Source organism: Urocitellus parryii, chromosome 4 (assembly GCF_045843805.1).
Source record: "Urocitellus parryii isolate mUroPar1 chromosome 4, mUroPar1.hap1, whole genome shotgun sequence".
In the NCBI taxonomy this organism is placed as follows: Eukaryota; Metazoa; Chordata; class Mammalia; order Rodentia; family Sciuridae; genus Urocitellus; species Urocitellus parryii.
In genome coordinates, this window is record NC_135534.1 from 143,322,949 (window position 1) to 143,342,957 (window position 20,009).

At 39.6% G+C, this 20,009-nt stretch overlaps 1 protein-coding gene across 1 annotated transcript in view; it reads right to left on the reverse strand.

Moving 5' to 3' along the window:
* Pgm5 (phosphoglucomutase 5) overlaps nucleotides 1-20,009 on the reverse strand; it is a 168,884-nt gene that overhangs the window by 28,274 nt on the left and 120,601 nt on the right. Inside the window, exon 10 of the mRNA XM_077797016.1 lies at nucleotides 4,013-4,147. Coding sequence (XP_077653142.1) covers nucleotides 4,013-4,147 — 135 coding nt within the window. The remainder of the gene's footprint in view (nucleotides 1-4,012; nucleotides 4,148-20,009) is intronic.

A 20,009-nucleotide genomic window follows, 5' to 3' on the forward strand; every position in this document is an offset into this window, starting at 1 on the left:
TCTGGTTACCTGTGAATTTAAAACCTTTTGGCTTATCCCTTTTTTTCCAAATTACTACCAGTTGCTTTGAGAGCTTATTGAAGGTCTCCTTATTTCCACTGTTCAGTTTTGCATGTGTCAGGTGGTGCTGCCTATGGGACACACAAGCGGAGTCCAATAGGCAGTGGAGATCCAAGTCTACAGGGCAGAGACCAACCTGTGGAGACACTAAAAGCTGGTGTCCCTCATTCTACAGTTCTGAATAGAAAGTCCTGCTGCTAGGACTTGGCAGCTTATCTAACTCTTTGTTATTCAAAGTGTGTGGCTCCTGGACCAGCAGTATACAGTCACCTGGCAGCTTGTGAAATGCAGAGCCTATGGCCTCCTCACACTTAAGTCAGAATAGCACTTTAGCATGATCCCCAGGTATTTTGTATGTAATTAAGGTTTGAGAAGCCCTGGTTTAATTAGAATCAGAAGTCCCACTTCAGAATAATTAAAGTGGAATTTCCAGGAGTGGGGGACCTAGGCCTGGATATTTCTATCAGTCTCTTCAAAAGGTTCTGATGTGCAGTCTGGGCTGAGAACTACTGATCTCTTTTACTCTTTCCATGTTCTCTCTTCTTCAGCAACCCATCTCTAGAGAGATGTGTGGTTCTACAATAGGATGAAGACATGTAACTCAAACGAACAAGTCTCCTAGTTTATTGGGGACAGTCTCAATGTATTCACAGTGCCCTCCCTGAAAAAAAAAAAAAAAAGGTATCCTGTTTTCCTTAGCAAATTATATATTCTACCTTCATGAAATAAAATGGCTCTGTGCTTTCCATTTCTGGATTGTTAAGTCATAATAAGAACAGGTAGAACAAGATGGCAGATGCCCTTTGGTTTGACAGAGGAATCAAATACAGAGTGACTTCTGATACTTAGATATTCGTCCTTAAAGTCTTCCAGGTATAAATTCCTCACTTGCAAGGAAGGTTGGGGAGAGTTAGACTTCTCCAAAGGACTGGGGTTTGATGGAGTGTAGTTATATTCTACCATGAAACTATCAAAGCCAATGGTTGATTAGCCTTAAGCTGATTATCAGTCTGTGATTATCCTATCCCTGAAAAAAAAAAATTTCTTTCCTTTCTCTTTGGATTCTCTATTGTTCATTAGCTACTCTGCCCATGGGCTCCAAAGTGCAAGGGAAGAAAGTGAATAAAAAGTTAATCTAGTAGTTCTGCTAATAAATTGGGTGGGAAAGATGTACCCAATCATGCTCTTTCTGGTTACCTGTGAATTTAAAGCCTTTTGGCTTATCCCTTTTTTCCAAATTACTACCAGCTGGTTTGCGAGCTCAATGAAAGTCTCCTTATTTCCAGTAAAATTAATCTTTATTTTTTAAACTATGAAATCTTTTAGCAATTGGCCTTTGGTTACTTCCTTCCTGATTTTCCTAGGACCCAAATGAGGGCAAAGCATCATTTATCTTCTTATCTCCTTCCCTTACCACCATTTCATATTTTTTTAAAAAAAATTTTGATATAGGTAAGAAATTATTTGACATCAACTTATGGCATAATTATTTATGCAAAAAGACACACATGAAAAGTCCACATGTAGGAGATCCAGGAACATATTAATTATATCACAACTTTTCCTAGTTGAATCACTAGGTTAGTTCTGAATACTTTTGCAAGGCAATGAGTGTAAATGTCTACAACATGCTCTGTTCACATGTGCTTAAGATGTCTGGAAAAGAAATGACTCATGTTCAAAATAAAATAGCCAGATGCTGATAAATCAGCTGAGAAGAACTCTAGCAAAATGACTTGAATGTAGATGGCAATTGAGTTAGGGTGTGCAAACATTAAAAACTACCTGTTGAATTGGAATAAGCTTATCAATGGAATCTCTGCAGATTACAGAGTTACTTTAAAGGGTGTCTGCATGTATGCATAGGCACAGGGGTGAGAGCAGAGTGGGTGTTTATCCTCTGCTTTCTGGGCTACAAATAAGAACAAGCTGAAAGGGTTGGAGGGATTCTCTCTGCAGCTGAGAAAGCAATACAAGCCAGTCTCTCCCTGTTGGGCCTGGATCAGTAACAACACCAGCAGCTTGAGAACATGTCTTATCTTTGATCTCTGTTAACAGTTAACCAAAGGCCTTTCCTTCCAGAGCTCTTGGGAGGGTGAAGCAGGTGGTCCTATAAAGTTACACTTAAAGGGAGCCCCCAAATACTCCAGTGCAAGTGTCTAGGTAGAGCTGAGCAATAATTAACACAGGGAGGCTTGATAAGAGAAGCTTCTTCCTTTTCTTTAGGTGTTTGGATTTCTTTAAAATTTTTACTCTATGTTAGCTTGACCTATGCAGTAGGACTTAAGTTGGTGAGTCAATGATGTGCAATATTTTAACAAGAAGTTCTATTTTGATATAACATTTTTAGGGAGATCATGTGCTAAATATTCTGAGGCACAATTAATTAGGCTTGGGAAAAACTCTTACTCATGATTAGAAAGCAAAGTAATATCAGATCAGAAGAGCAACATCCTTAAGCCAACAAGATGAAATATTTTCAGTAATGGGGAATAAGATGAGCATTATTTAGGTTTTCTTTATCCACACAACCTTCTAAAGACAGGCCTTTAGAGTTTTGGGCTTCAAAAATTACCACTCTGCTTTTATGGACCACTTCAGAGAGATACTCATCTGGGTATAGAATTATTTTCATGCATGTCTCCTGGCCTGGGCTTAGGGAGGAGAAGTACATAGAAGTAAGCAAGTATCATAACAATTTGCCCTGTGCAAATAGGGAAAAGAATGTTCAGAAAAAATAGCCCTGAGTCAGAATGAGTCAGAGCTGGGGAGGCCAGGAATATCATTCCTCACCCTGTACGTAGCTGTGGACTTCCAGGGCTTGCTGCAAGCTCCCTTCCCAACATGGGATGTAGAAGAGTGCTTTATTCGGAAAGAGAGGGTAAGCTTCCATCTAGCTCTTGCAATGATTTGGTACTATCTTGGGCAAAATGTACTTACCAGAAAATTATTTTGGCAGAACATGGCCCCTTCATGGCATGGAGTGCCTGTGATCGTGGGAGGAAGGACCCAGGGCTGAAGCTGGCAATGTGTCCTGCCCACTCATGCTCCCAGTGACCCTGGAAACAGCTCTATGGCCTCTCCTTCCTCATTTGGGATTGTTTTATTCCAGATAAGTCTTTTGGCTATAAGTCTGGTGCGAGGATCTATATAGCACTATTATGACCAAGTTCCTTGAGATTCTCCAAAGAAAGATAACCATGAAAACACAAATTAACTAAATGAATGACAAAGAAAGAAACTCCTCCCAGTGTCTTATTCCATCCAAAAGCATATTATAGCTGGAAATTCTGAGCAACTCCACAATGAGAAACAGTATTTCTTTGTTTCTCTGCTTTTCCACAAAGAAGTATATGCAGATATTTCAGCTCAAAGAGTCATCTTTTTGAGGACTATGCAAAACCCAAACTGAAGCATAGACCAAGGAGACAGGAGCAGTCAGCAGCTGCTGCTGATGTTCCCAATATCACAGTGGGTTGTTTTTGGTACTAGTCAATATTGTCTGGTGCTTAATGACTAGGGGAGTGGGGAAACTTATGGTTGAGCTATTTGTGATTATTGAAATGGCCTCAGAGAGGAAGCTAAGGATTGCATCTACACTGGTACTTCCAGGTATGGTCCAACTCAGAGTTTTCAAAACACTTGGAGATGCATAATTTACACAGGAATAATCAGACATTCAACCAGTTTGACTCTAACTTGAAAATTTTTAAACTTATCTATACAAAGTGCCTTTTCTTAGTATCACCCCAATCAAACTGCAGAACAGTCAAGAGAGCCAAGTTGAGAAATAGTGGTCTGAACTTATAAACAAATGCTAAAAAGGAATTTTTCGGCTTGCCATCAACTGAAGCTTTCAACATGCCTTTCCACTAAAGACCCATGGAAGATCTTGAAATTTGCTAGGAGTGGTGAGACACATAGTGTGGAGAGAAGAGCTCTGCTTTTGTACCTGTGGTTCCTGGTCATGACCGCTGGGATCCCTCTCGTAGCTCTCTGCGTACAGCCTGATGGTGGCTCTCACGCCACTGGAGGAACTAAGCCTGAAGATGAGCCGTGATGCATCCGAGAAAATGATCCTCAGGCCCTGAGACCAAAGACAACCAAAATGGATCAGTGAACAAATGATCAAGCAGATGATAAATAACTCCAAGCCACTGTGGCAATCAGCATAAGACTATGATCTGAAAAACATCAGGGTCATGACAACTGTTCACTGGCTTTGCATGCTTACTCAAGTGGAACAGTATGGTAAACCTAAATGCCTCTTGAGGTTGTCCACTTGTCTCTTCATTCTATTTCTGTTGCTCTGTGGTTAATGTTGGTGAGGGTTAGGATCAAAACTATGAGCAGATGCTTAAATCAGGAAGAAGTAGGGGTAATGAGATAGGATGATATTTAATACATGTTCTTTTTTTTTTTTTTTTTTTTTAAAGAGAGAGTGAGAGAGGAGAGAGGGGAGAGAGAGAATTTTTAACATTTATTTCATTTAGTTCTCGGCGGACACAACATCTTTGTTGGTATGTGGTGCTGAGGATCGAACCCGGGCCGCACGCATGCGAGGCGAGCGCGCTACCGCCTGAGCCACAACCCCAGCCCTTAATACATGTTCTTTAAGTCAAAGTGCATCCTTTACAAACCTTCTTGATGCAGGTAGGCAATGTATCTATTTCAGTTAGAAAAATTGTCCGTGTTCAGGTGAGGGTCACCCCACATATTGTTCGATGTTGCTTTAAGCATGTCTCTTTGCTTTGTTCTGATTTTTTCCTCATTTCCACATTCTTCTGGTAGTAGTTGAACCCCACAATGAAATGCTCAGAGCTACAGCCTCAGCTGTGCGGACAGTGGCTGAACACGCCCTCACCCTCATGGCTCTCTCCTTTCTTCTCACCTCTAAGTCCTGGCTACCAGGATAGGGTAGGAACCTAGCTAGAGCTGCCCAATGTTAGTTCATTTTTGGTTCAGAATGTCCCTACTCTCTATATTTCCTCTTATTTGTGGTAGGGATATTTAAATATGTTGACCATAAGATCACATTTTGACTTCTGCTGAAGGAAATTTGTTCTCCTAAGACAACTGATAAATTATTGTTAATAAGCATGTTGACAGAGGCCAGAGGGTGAAAGAGGAAGAATAAGACGGTGACTTGCTGCTTCTTAAAATGTGAATGTCTTGAGCAACTTTGCATCAAGCCTTCTCCCTAAATAACTTATCCTTGAAACCTCTGGCCTCAAATTCTGCCTGTTAAAAAAAGTAAGGCATTATTAAAATTGTATCATAACTGCTACATAAATCTTAGTGCCAACTCCTTACCCCTAGCCTCACCTGGTGATACCTGACAGAAGCAGATTATGGTTCCGTCTGAGTGGTTTTCTGCTTGTCTAGGTTTAACAAGCAAATTTTGTTCCATCCCCAATAAAAAGCTTTAGTTTCTTTTAGAGAAGTTCAACAAAAACAACAGGGAGCCATCTCCCTTAGTGGCAACCAATTACTCTATTGACTTTGCAAGCAGGGTAATACTGTCCAGGATTCATTCATTGGGAAAACCTTTAAGGGTGGCTTTTATGGACTAGGCCCTGGATTAAGTCCTGAGTATGTGGAGATAAAGATACAATATATGCTAGTTTATTAAAGTAATTAGAAACAGTTTTCTGAACTACCTTTTGCTGCTAAAGAAGTAAATGGTCAACAAAATTCCAATTGAAGCAAATGAACAAATTGTCTATGATCTGGAAAGCATCACATCATATTATATTCAAACTGACAATAAAGCCCCAAAGGTTCCATAGTTGTGTTCACAGTGATGTTTTTACAAACACTTTTGAAGCTGTTATTTACTTTTAATCTTACATTCCCAATGTCGCCTTGTATGGTACTCACCAATATGAAACTCACTGCTCAGGACTATGGCGTACATATTAGTTGGTTTAAATAATTCTAAAGCTGAGACAATAACACATTTGTTGTTGTAGATTCTAGATAACTTGGGACCTCTTCTTCCAGTGATCTTCCAGACAAAAACCCTTTAAGGTCACTTTCATTATACAATTAACCTCTTAGATTAGTTTATGGCTACTGAGAGGTATTTAATAATTCAAGTTATAACAAACCATCCATATGTGTTATCTGCTCAAAACAGACTTTAAATAATGAACTCATGCTATTTTTTTCTTGAGGGTATCCATAATAACTTTGGTTATGCTACATGCTATACTCATAGAAAACCCTCTGAATCTACATCTGGTAGGCAATAGATTTTGCACTTGAAAAATTAAAGGAGTAAATAGCAGACGTTAGCCCACTAGAAATAGTTCAACATCTTCTCTCTTTCGTAGGAAACCAACCATGATATCTAAATTGAGAATCCATGTTGTTTAGGAGATAATTTCAGGTGAAGAATATCATAGTTCTTCTTTTCCACATGGAATGTCAGGTTTTTTAGATCCAGGCCATTCTTGTGTTTCAAAAATCCCAGGACTATATCCTTAATGTGTGATTAGCTGAACAGGATTGCTTTGAGATCTGCATGTTCCTTACATGAGCCTCATGGATAGTGCAACCCAAACAAGAGCTATGTTCTTTCCAGTGTGGATCACCACCTGCTATCCATTATGCTATGGGGCAAAAGTCATCACTAACCAAGACTTGTCAAGTTTCTAACTCTTAATTTCAACAAAGTATTAATCATATAATTTGCCTTTATTTTTTAGGTTACACCAGGGGTTGGCAATGTACTAATTATAAGTGGAATTTGACTTGCTACCTGTTTCTACAAATAAGTTTCAGTGGAACTCAACCATGCCCAATCAGTGATATATTGCCTGTGGTTGCTTTTGTGCCACAATAGCAGAGATGAACAGTTGTGACAGAGGGCATCTGGGCCACAAGGCCTAAATGTACTACCTATCCCTTTACTTAAACATTTGCTATCTCCTGGTGCAAATCATAACATTATCTACAACATAGAATATTTAGCTTTCAACCCTACACCAGACAATAGAAAATATAACTATCATCTGCCTTATCAAAATCTCAATGGACAGAAATTGTGTTCATGACAAATTTATCAGGGTATCCATTTCCTCCATGTCTAGATGTTCCACCTTCTAGCCATAATAAATTCATCTGGACATATTTGGTCCCAATCAACTTCTGATCAACTACGCCTGACAAAAATGAATTTATTACATTGCATTTTAGTTTTGTATTCTCACTTTTATTGTGTGGTGCTGCAAGGCACTGTCTTATAAAGTCCACTTTCATAGTAACTATAGGAAGATTGCTAGAGACTGTAGGAAGCTTCATGTAAGACATTTCCTCAAGAGCCAAGTGTTAGAAAAGCCTTTCCTTTCCCGAGGAACTGGTCTTCTTTTTCTTTCTGATGACAAGTACTTTGTAATTAACCATATTTCCCTTTTCAATATGGCTGCCAGGATACTTAATGCTAAGTTTGAGGTTCAGTCCAAGTGGATCCTTATGACTTGCATAACTGTGAGTTTTTCTTCTTCTTTTCTTGACTCTCTAATTTATATATTCCCTAGTCTAGATTTCTGTTTCTTATTTACATTCTAATAACTTCATTATGTTTTTGCTGCCACAAATCCTCTTGAAGAACCGAGTCCTACAGTAGATGAATAAAATGAGTTCCCCTTGCAGCCTTAACCCTAAAATGTTGGAATTGCTCAATTTTGTCTTTGAGTCTTTCCTTCACTGACATGTTCTGGGAGGGCAGAACCTTGCTTACCTCCACTTTACCTGCCTAATCTAGCACAATACCTGGCACACAGCAGGTCTTCCAAAAACACTTGTTGAATAAACATCACTGCATGTTCAACACCAGGTGTGAACACACCAGGGTCCCCACCAAGGCAGTCTCTGAAGGCCTCCCTCCACTTTTAGCAAGGGCTCACAGGCCAAATGAAAACACATTCCTCATGGTGAATTGGAGCAAATGTACCCACCCCTGAAGGATAGTTGTGGAAAATAAAATTATAGAAATGATGTGACATATCATTATGGGAGCTTCTCTGGGGTATCTTCCCATTCTTCATTTCTCAAAATATTCTGAAACAAAGCTGGGGCTTGAAAAACACAATGAAGTTGAATCCAGGTAGCTTCCCATTACTGGTTGCATAATCTTGGACAAATTGCAAACTTTGCTGCACACTGGAATTAGCCAGGAGGATCTTTTAAAAAACGGTGGTGCCAAGCTCTTGCTCTCACCCCAGGCACTGTGGTTTAATTTGTATGGGGAAGGGGTATAAAAGGGCCCTTCAGTTCTGGCCCAGCATTTCCCTTCCTCCTGAGTGCCTGTGGTGTGTGCCTCAGTGAATAGTAGGCTTTTCCCACCCTGGATTTCTTGCAGTGAGGAATGGTGTTAAAGGAACCCTGTCACATGCAGCTGCTGCCGCACAATTACCCTCCAGTCTGCTTCCAGTAGTAACTACTGCAATTCTTTTTTTTTAATCCCCTCAGATTTTTCTACTCTTTGATTTACTATTCATGGGCAGTTTGAAAATAGTACAGGAATAGCAAGTAGATAAACCAGGCTAGGACTCCAACGTGGCCACTTATTAGCTGGTGGTCTTGAGTAAGTCATGTAAGTTCTTCAGCCTTAGTTTTCCAAAAATCAAAGGAAAAAATAACTTAGCTTGTTGAGTTTCTGTGAGCATCAGATTAGGAAATGTTTTGGCAAAGTTGCCTCAAAAAGTTATCAATCACTGTACAAATATTATGATTCTTCCTTTACTAAACTTTTAATGAAAATGGTGCTGTGCTCCAAGTTTTCCAAGCTTCCAGATTTGGCGCATACCGCTAACTAAAGCCTTAACACTGATGGTTTATGATGCAATGGTACATACTGACTTTAAATTAGGCAGAATTAAGATTAATTTCACTTAGGAACGTTGTCATGCCCTCTGAAATCATTGCTGACCTCACAGATCTCTTCCCCTTTTTCTTCTCTATATCTGCCACTGAACTGACTTTTTTGACAATAAAGATCTTGAAGCAATGGATCCTGACCTCCATAATCGGCCAATTTAGACCCTGAAGTTCCTGAAAGAAGGAACTTTGTGTCATCCAGGCCACAACTGAAAAGAAAAAGAGTTTCAAAAAAACATGTTCAATGAAACATGTTTAGTGAACAGAGGACCTAGGACTTCAGCCTATTTTCTGACTTCAGGTTTGTGATCTGATGTTGGTCCATATGAAACTGCTGAAGTTCATCCATGACCCTTCGTGTGAAATTGTTTGAACAGTATCTCATATGTTTTGTACGGTCCCCAAAGCTGGCTCAAAGCCTTACGTAGAGTAAGTATCTGATAAACGTTTGATAAATGAATGTTAGGGTTTTTGTTGTTTGGTTTTTTTAAGCCCTTGTGTAAATCAATGCAGAGAAATCCGCAAGTTGCTAAATACATGCAGTGCTGCCAGATGTTAGTTTGGAGACTCAGGACATGTTGCAGCCAGGCGGGAAGGAGGAACTGTACATTACCAACAGTTACTTGGCAGCATCGGACCTAGTCAAATACCGATGTGGGATGAATTCCAGGGGAAAGAGCATATGGCTCTGAAATCTGGTACAATGTCACTTATACAGTCAGTTGGCTACACCAGGCATGTGAACCTGGAGACAGGACAGTCTTAGAAAAGAGAGATTCTGTGAGCTTAATTCAGATATTTTCTCCCACAGGAAATCCCAAACGATTTATCTGGAAAGCTTCAAGGTGAAAATATTGCTGTGTAACATCTGAACCATATTTTGTAGAAGAAAGCATGCAGCCCATAAAGCAGGGGATTTGGATTGAACAGACATATCTCTACACACACACACACACACACACACACACTACACAGAATTGCCCATTTTTCTTTGTTTAAGTCATAGAATTAACAGTGAGCATGAATTCAAATGCAGCTGAGCAAGGGAGCAGCTAGTCCATGCAGTACCTTCATATGAATTACAAAAAGGTGTCTCCCCTGGGTCGGCAAATTACCAAAAAGTATCTTTCCTCTTAGCTAGACTGGACTTCAGTAATTCTTCTGTATTAGACCAAGTGCCTTTGTGCAGTGCACTGACTGTACCTTCATATCCAGCTGCCCTCCTCTAAGCTAGAGAAGATTTTTGTAAATGTTTTTCTTTTTTGTCACAACTGTCCAGCTAACTTGGTGTTAACACTTAGAAAGACATATTTGAGGAAATCAAAGATCTTTTAAAATGTTCTTTTAAAACCTATACCTAGCAAAAAACAAACAAACAAAAAACTTTATATGATGAGAGGGCTACTGAGGAAATAGACTTAAAACTTATTCCTCATCAAGACTTCCACTGTCAGATATGGAGCAATGGAAGTAGGTCACACACATTCTATTTTCCCACCAAAATGACTGCTGATCCCTGTTCACACAACACCTGCCCCAGTTCTGGGATATATTGGATTCAGAAGCCCTTGACCTGGATGACAGCATAGCTTCCTCTCTTGTTCCTGTGATAGTTTGCAGCTTTTTCCTTTTATATTTGTATTTCCTGGTGATGGTTAGCCTCTTGACTACACAGACATGTTAGCATTTTAGTAGGAAGTAACTGATTGCAGAAGGCTTAGATAGTTACTAAGATAGACCTTGAACAATCAACTTAGGCCAAGAGAAGGTAATTCATTACGACTCCAATTAATCAGAAACAGGGGAATGAGGACTTCCCAATTAACCAGAAACAGCATCTCCATCACCCCATTTTCAAATCAGTCAGTGGGTTATTATAAAGCACTGATTATGTGTTTGACCCTTAAAGGATAAATAGAAAAATCTCAGAAATAGTGGCTATTAGAAAAATATTTTTAATCCATGGTTTTCAAGATGTCATACCAAGAGGCATATTAGGACAATACATAACCTAATTGTCTTTATTTACAACTACAGGTTTGCAGAGTAAGCAATTGAGTAGAGAATTATAACCATAGCTATCACAACATGCTCTGAGAATGCCTATAGGAAATACTGGCTCTTTATCTAGAAAGCTAAACAACCACATTGACCCCATTTAATTGTGGAAAGGTAGGTAGTCTGATAAGGTAGTTTCACCTGGGCCAGCTCCTACTTATTGTTCCAGGCACAATTTAACTATCACCTCTCCATAAAGAGCTTTCTAGAATCTTGGTCTGGATTAGTTCCCCATGAAATGCATACCCAAGTAAGTTCTTTCTCAGCAATACGGTTCAATAAACTTGATAGCAATTACAAGTTTAATATCAATTTGTTTTCCTTGCTCAACTGAATGCAGAGGGCAGGAATCTCATCTATTCTGTATGCCATGGATCCTCAATGCAAGAGGGCAGACTGTCTCATAGTGTTTGGTAAGCAAAGGCAGGCTGCTCAGCTCATGGTGGCTGGGAATGAGAACAAGTGCCAGGAACAAAACATAAGTTTTGGTAAGTACTATGTCATTTATAAGACATAAATGAGTCAAACTTCACCATGTTATCCTAAGTTAGAAAAGGAATATATATTTATTACATAATTTTTTTCTACATCACAATTTGCAACAGAAAATGAATTTTTTTAAATCCACATTCCTGCATTCAATATGCATGTGGTGATTATCATCCCATGTCCTAAACATTTCTGGTTTTGAACACAGAAGAGCTTTATCTGGGTACTAACTTTTGGATTTAACTAAACTCAATGTGGACTAATCAGTGTGACTGAAATGACTTCCAAAGTTCTGCTTCCAGATGCATAAACCACACTCCAGCAAATGGAGCATGATAAAGACAATGATAAATTATCACTGTGCCTTCTCTCACTTGGTTCATTGATTAGGATGTTGAGGGCTTACAGGCGTGCATCACTGCACCCAGTTAATTTGTTTATTTTTTTAGTTGTTGATGGATCTTTATTTTATTTATCTATTTTTTTATTAGTTACAAATGACAGTACAATGATCTTGACATATCATACATTGGTGCACGCCTGTAATCCCAGTGGCTTGGGGAGGCTGAGGCAGGAGGATCATGAATTCAAAGTCAGCCTCAGCAACCTCACGAGGCCGTAAGCAACTCAGTGAGACTCTGACTCTAAATAAAATACAAAATAGGGCTGGGGATGTTGTTCAGTGGTTGAGTGCCCGAGTTCAATCCCCAGTACCAAAAATATAAATAAATTAAATTAAATTAAAAAATAAATAAATAAATAAATAAAATAAAGTTGAGGGTTGATGGTTGACTAGTTAAGCCTGAAGAGAGAAGACTTCAGCCTTGAAGACCCAGACTCCCCAGCTGACCTCACTTGGTGGCCATTACAGGATGATGACATCTCAGTGAGCTTCTCTGTATTGCTGCCCAGGGTTTGGTGGCAACAAGGTACATGTTAAAACACCATGTACTAAAACTAAAATGTGATTTTCAGACTGCCAACTTACTTTCTTTATGATTTCCAAATAGTGAAATTAAAAATTGCAGACACCTTACTGCATATTAAAACAACTCCAAAAGCAAACAGACTTTAGCATAGTCTTCAAAGTGTGCTTTTTTGTTTGAACTCATTTCAAATGGTTCTTTTTTTTCCAGGGTGAGAACATCAGAATGTTTCCATGCGGGCTGCATAACTTGAAGAGGTATTAATATGCCCAGAGTTAGCCTGACATAATCAAATTGGACTTGGTTTTCCACATCAGCTAACTGGCATGCATTTATTTTCATCAGGTTTTTTTAATATCAGCTGAACTGTTACTTTGCAAATGCCTTTAGCACTAGTGGGATTTCATTTTTGAGCTTGCTAAATAGAAAGACAGGAGTTGGACTAGTCATGGAAAGAGACTCAGTTACTTCAGTTTTGCTCATGAAGTATCAAGGTTTCTCATTTCAAAGCAAATTTTCAAATGTAAGTTACAGTTCTGGATTGATGCCATTACGGTGACACTAGGCCATCTCTCCTATTGTGGCACCACTTCTGTCAGCCTGTCCTTCATTCACGACAGACAACAGACTAGAGGGTTCCTTCTTTAAGAGCTGGGTAAGTCTCATAATTGTGGGTGTTGAGCAGAAATTCTAGGACTTAGGCTCCAAGTAGGAGGTGAGAAGGTGTGTTAGTCAGCTTTTTGTTGCTGTGACCAAAATACCTGACAAGAACAACTTAGAGGAGGAAAAGTTTATTTTGAGCTCAGTTTAAGAGGTTCAGTCCATGGTTAGCCAACTCCATTGCTCTGTGCCTGAGGTGAAGTAGAACATGATGGAAGAAGAGTGTGGCAAAAGCAGGCTGCTCAGCTCATGGTGGCTGGGAATGAGAGCAAGTGAAGTGCCAGCCAGGGCAACATATAAACTCTGAGGTCAAGCCCCCAGTGACATGCCAACCTGCCTACAGTTACCACTCAGAACAGTATTCTTTTCAAATTATTTATTCATCAGATGGATTCATTTACTAATTAAGTTATAGCTGTCATGAGATTTAACCATTTCACTCCTGAACACTCCTACATTGCCTGTCAAATAAGCTTATTGGGGTACACCTCATATACTAACCATAACATTCCACCTCTGACCCCCAAAAGCTCATGTCTATCTCACAATGCAAAAAGCATTTAGTTCATCTCCAAAAGTCCTGCAGTCTTAACAGTTCCAGCATCACCCAGAAGTCCAAGTCCAAAGTCTCCTCTGAGACTCAAGGGAAGCTCTTGGCTGCGAGCCCCTATAAACATCAAAGCAAGATACATATATCAAGTATATATCCGAACAGAGTTAATATGCCCATTCCAAAAAGAAGGAATAGGGGCATAGAAAGAAGGGATGGGAGGAAAACAAGACCTAAACACAGCTGGACAAACCACTCCTATAGCTCCATGTCCAGCAGCTAGGGTACATGTTGGTGAGATGTGATCTCTAAAGGAATTAGACAGCCATGCCCCCTTTGACCTTTCTGGTTGCTGCCCACAGGGCCTTTCTCCTCAGCTGGCTCCGTGTGCCACCAGCAACTTTTCTTGGCAGACATTCCTCTTTGCTGGCATCTCTTAATCCCTGGGGTCTCCGTTTTAGCTTTGGCTCCCTTCTCACAGTTTCACCCATTGCCCTCTCCAGGGGCTACCTGAAGGTATTTTAACCTCGCTACACTTTGGCCCCTCAGATCTCTTTTGGAAATCTCAGTGGAAGTCTCCTAACTTCAGTACCCTGCATTCCTGCAGAACCAGCATCCAGCATCGTGTGGACAATGCCAAGGTCTGCAGCCAGTTTAAGCAGTAAGTTAGCCCCCCCTGGGGCCACAGCTATAGTGGCCTCTGAGTTCCAGGGCAGCCAAGTATAGTGACACAAATCCTGGGCAAACAATTTTCTAGCCTGTCCCCGTTGTGAGCAGGGCACCCCCATTGTTTATTCTCAAAGGAGTTTTAATTTTTATACCCTTGAGCCTGTCATGGATGTAGTCTTGCTGATTCCTAAAATAACATGCAACTTTGTTTCTGTACAAAGAACTCAGCTTCTTTTCAGTGGTGATAATCTCTTTATTAATCACAAGTTCCTTGGCCCTGATATTACATGTGCTTCTTTTCTGACCCAACTAAAAGTTTTAAAAATCTTTACTCTTTGCTTTTTGCTCCTAATTTTCACAGTTAACCTTGCTGAAATCTTCCAGAACACATCCATGCCATGGTGAGAGTGCCATACTGTCTTGAAATTTCTTCCTCTGGGTTAATTTGTCCATCACTTTTAAATTCAGCCTCATAGAAAGTCTTAAGACATGGGCAAACTGTAAACAAGTTCTTTGCCAGAATGTAACACATGTAGCCTCCAGTTCCATTTCCAATAGATACCTCAGACCCATCTGAAATCTCCTGAGCACAGTCATTATTGTGTATATTTTTACTGGCATTTTAGTCTTCTGAGATCCTAGAAGAATCACCCATTAAGTTCTGCTTACAACATTTTAAGATTTTTCCAGCCTGCATCTCCAAACTTTTCCAAATTCCTCCTACAAACCCGTCCCAAAGGCTTCTAAATCATGTGGTCAGGTTAGTCGCAGCAACAATCCCAGGCCTAGGATGAATTTCTGTGTTAGTCAGCTTTTTGTTGCTGTGATCAAAATACCTAACAAGAGCAAAAAAAAAAAAAAAAAAAAAATTAGAGGAGAAAAAAATTTATTTTGGGCTCACAGTCGCAAATGTTTGGTCCATGATCAGCTCATTTTTTTTTTGTTGTTGTTTTGGGCTGGAGGTGAGGCAGAACATCATGGCAGAAGGGCATGAGGAAAACTACTCAGCTTGTGGCATCCAGGAAGCAGTGAGAGCAAGTAAGGTGCCAGGGACGAAACATAAGCCCCAAAGGCATACCCCACCTGCCTATAATTACCACCCAATATTATCAATCCATCAAATGAATAGATCCACTGATTAGATTACAGCTATAATCTAGTCATTTCACCTCTGAAAATTCCTACATTGTCTATCACATGAGCTCACTGAGGAACACCTCATATACAAAGCATAACAGGAGGACATAATGATAAGCCGCCATCTTGGTATTGATAATGTTTTTTGCATACTGATGGTGGAGGGAAGAGAGACTCTGCCTGGCACAAAGGAAACTCAGAATGTCTGTACAATTGATTCATCCTTGAAGAAAGGTTGCCCTTTAGGCCACATGGGAGTTTCCTAACCTTTTGTATCTTTTTCATCTTGTTACAAGGCATACCCTGGGAACTTCTTAAAGTTGTCGTAAGTTTGATCAAACTGTTGTCCTAGAAGCTATTGGCTTATTTTTCCCACTCATTTTGAGGATCAACCACTCATTCAGATTTTACCTGAGAATATACAGTGATATACCCTCATGGAAACAAAGAAATATAATGGAATCAAGCCTTGTTAAATTGCTATTTCTAAATCAATCTCTCTTGGACCCATGGAACACATGGGTCAATTCCTCTCTGGCTCCCCAACATCACCAACATATCGGACACTTGGAGGCAGCCATGGCGAATGCCATGAAACCTAACAAGCCCCAGTATGGCTGGAAAGATCCCTAGGAACACACATTGGGGGTTGAATACTTCAGGGTTTCCTTCTTGCTCCTTGAATGACCCTCACCGAGTATCACAGGATAGCCTTCTCTAAACGTCTCCACAGCAGTGGGGTTGAGCAGGGGCTTATCACCTGGAAAGGATTTTAATTTCATTTTTGTTGGAGAAGCATTTCTGCCTTATCTCTAGAGTTGTATATGAAACAGCCTTTTTTTTTTTTTTTTTCCATGAGCTGTTTCCTGACTCTGACCTCAAATTAAGGACAAAAGAGAGACTAAGCTGCCTTAAAAAACCTTTCCCTTTCTGCATCTGAGTGTGTGTATGTGTTGGTGGTGGCAGGCAGGGGGAGTTCTCTGGGAAAGAAAGGGAAATGTGAGTTTGAATCAATGCACAGATGAGTCAGAAACTAAAGAGGTCTTCTCGTATCTTCACATGACAACTTGAAGAGCTGTATATTTCCCCCTGCTTTTCTTATCATATGTAGTTCATTAAATGCCAAAATCTTTCTTTCCCAAGGATGCTCTTTTAACAAACTAATTTTAGTTAAGTACTTACTCATATTTGTTATATGCCAAAAATGTGTATGTATTATTTCATTTAATTCTCCAAATGGCTATTTGAACTGGCCCCAATTATTATTGCTATCTCCTCAGATAAGGAAAAGATGGCACAGGGAGGTTGAATGACTTGCCCGAGAGGCACAAGGGGATGGAAAAGTTAAGACACATAGCCAAGACTTCCTGACTTTAAACCTGCACACTTAGATGTTGCTCATAAACATTGTGGTAGCACCCTAAGGCACAGGATGCTCTGCAGCAGAATGTTGTGCTTTGAGAAAATTTTTTGACAAAACAGGAATATTAAAACATTGTTTTAAAAATTGTTGCTGAAAATCCTATCTGTTGTGTACTTTTTTTTTTTTTTCCTCCAGTAGGTAGAATGAAACTAAACAAGAGGCAATTGGGAATCTCCCACTACTTTGTATCTCAAATTTAACTGTGAAATATTTTAAGGATAGAATAAACAAAAGAATTTGGGGGAATATTTTCTAACAATCTGGCATATTGAAGACAATTTTCAAAAACATATATACATGTTGCTTGTGTATCTAAGGGAGAAGAGGAAAAATAGGAGAGCAGAAGAGAGAAATTTACCATTTCAATATTTCCTCACACTAATCAAATCAAGGATTCTATAAGGGGAAGGAACTAATATTTTCTGAGCACTGACTAGGTGCCTGCCACTGTACCTGGGACTTTCTAGAACATTCTCCTCAAACTTTCCCCATTACCCTTCATGATAATTATTACCTTCAACCTTCAAGTTGAAGTTCAGAGAAGTAGTGTGCTCCAAATCACAAATCTAGAGAGTGACAAGGCCAACATGTCTGATTGCAACACAGAAGAATACTGAATAAATAGGTCCAGAGCAATCAGCCTCCCATAACTAGCACAGACCCTGTGGGTTTCCTGTTTTCTCTGGGTTGAGAGGCATCTGTCTGTGTTTCCTTATGGAGATTAAATTTCCTTCTATATGAATTTTAAAATAATCCATAATTTTGTATGTTGTCTTGAAGTAACAGTATGCTAAGAAACCAAAATAACAAGACTTAGCAAAGGTGTGGGAAAACAGAAACCCTCATATACATACTGCTGGTGGAAATTCTCAAATTGATTATGCTGATGCCCACACAATTTTACAAATAGAGAAATCATGAAAGTATACCACTTAAATGGGTTAATTGTATAGTAGGTAAATTATATCTCAATAAAGCTTTTATATATGTATATAAAAACTGTACTATGAAAAAACTAAAATTATATATTTGGTAAGTTCTTGTCAATTAATGTGCCAAGGTAATGTATAACTACTTTGAAATGATCCTAGTAAATTCAGGTGTCTTTTAGGTATCTGTAGTCGAAAAGGGTGCTCATTTGCACAGTATTACCTATAGTGTACCCAGACTTACTATCCCTGGAATTGAATGCTGATGCTACTGAAATCCCAAAGTGCCACACGGCCTCTCTATGCAGGGAATCCCTGTGTAGCCAACAGGATCAACAGATGAAAAGAATCATCTATGACTGGCTGATTGTAGAGATGCTGCTGGTGTGAACTGACCCCTCAACACCCTCACTGAACCAAACCCAGACTACAGAGAAGCTCCAGTGTGACTCAGGGCCACCAGCCAATGAAGATGTCACTAGGTTCCTGAAATCTGGAACGGTGAACAACACAAAGGTCCTGATAACGCTTATCTATTTACAGTCATATTTCCAATCAGATGAAGGAGTATGGAAAGGAAAAAAATTCAATAAATTCTAGAATAAAAATGGAAACCAATCTCCATGGTGGTGGAGACAAAGGGGAGTGGAATAAACTGATGTCAGAACTTGAGGTTGGGTTGTGAAATTAGCCTGATGTGAATGGTTACAGAACATCCTGGGGGAAAAGTATCTAAATACTGATTGTACTGAGGAAGATAAAAGGTAGAGTGATATTGGATCAAACATAAAAACAAATCAGCTCAACACACAAGCTTTCTCATGAGCAGATAAAGTCCAGAACCTGGCATTGAGTAGACCCATCCCTCCAAGGGACAGTTTCCAAGTTTTCCTCATCAGTGAACAAAACCTCCCGAGGATACTTTAGAAAGCACATATTTTATGTCTCTTGAATCCTGCAGTAACAAAAACAAAGTGAGCCTTGAATTTGGGGGAAGTTTGTCCAGAAAGCCCTGTATAAAATGGAAATGGGCACGTGGTACACAACTGGAAAATCCACATCTAAATACAGGCTCAGAGATGCCAGCTAAGCTCCCAACTTTCCAAAGATTGATTCACTGATGTTTTTTCAGAGCAAATGCATTCCAATCCTTGAATAAAACACACCACAAATATAAAAATGTATTGGGGACTTTTTATACAAAGGATAGCTAAGAGCTTTTGTGTATTTGATTACATTCTATTTCTAAAATAATTCTGTGAGGTAAGCATTCTACAGATGAGGAAGAAACTATGGCCCCAAGAAATTAAGCAACTTTCTGAAAGTCTCAATTAGTAGGTGGCAGGAGGTGATGCTGAGTCTCCTAGCTCCTTATCCATGATTTTCTCTACTACCCTTCTTTTTCCAAAGTGAGGAGACAATCAGTTTGTTGGGCCATCAGAGGGCTTCTATAATGAAAGACTGATATTTTCCTGGAGATAAAAGACCACTATATAAGTAAGTAGACCCGAGAGAGTACCAAGAGAATAGCAAGAAGGTATGTGGATTTATTGCAAGTTGGGGGATCATATGACAAGGAGGATATAGGAAATTCTAGTCAAATTAAAATACAAGTAACTACATTATATCTAGCCCCCAAAGGCCTGCAGGTTCTGCCTGATTTTATTGTCTATACTTATGAAGAATATATAAAAAGTTAAGATTTTTAGGAATTTGGGGACTGCACTTCTCTTAACATTACTCAGGGTGTATAAATTACAAAAATTAATGCCTATAATGTGCTCTTAGAGGGGCCAATATTTGCCATAGCCAACAAATAAACAAAACTGAACAGATAAATAATTATAATAACTATCAATGTTTCTTACACATTTCGTAAAGAGGAGTCCACAATAGAAGTTGTCGTTGGTTTCGCCAGTTATCTACTATGATCGTTCACAACCACAAACCTTCCTTTGGGTGGGGGGCGTTTCTGGGCAAATTTTCCAACTATTTCTTTCCTAGGAGGGGTGCCAAATCCATCTGACTAAGCTCCTGTGAGTCCTCAATGGCATGAGGCAATGGAAGCTGAAACATCCCTGCACTCGGGGGTCCCAAGGACAGCGTTCTTGAGCTCCGAGTAACTTCTCTACAGCTAATACCAGTGATGGCCACAGCATATGAAGACCTTGAGGCTGCAAACATCAGAGAAGGAAATGCTGGGTCTGTACCTATTTGAGGCATTG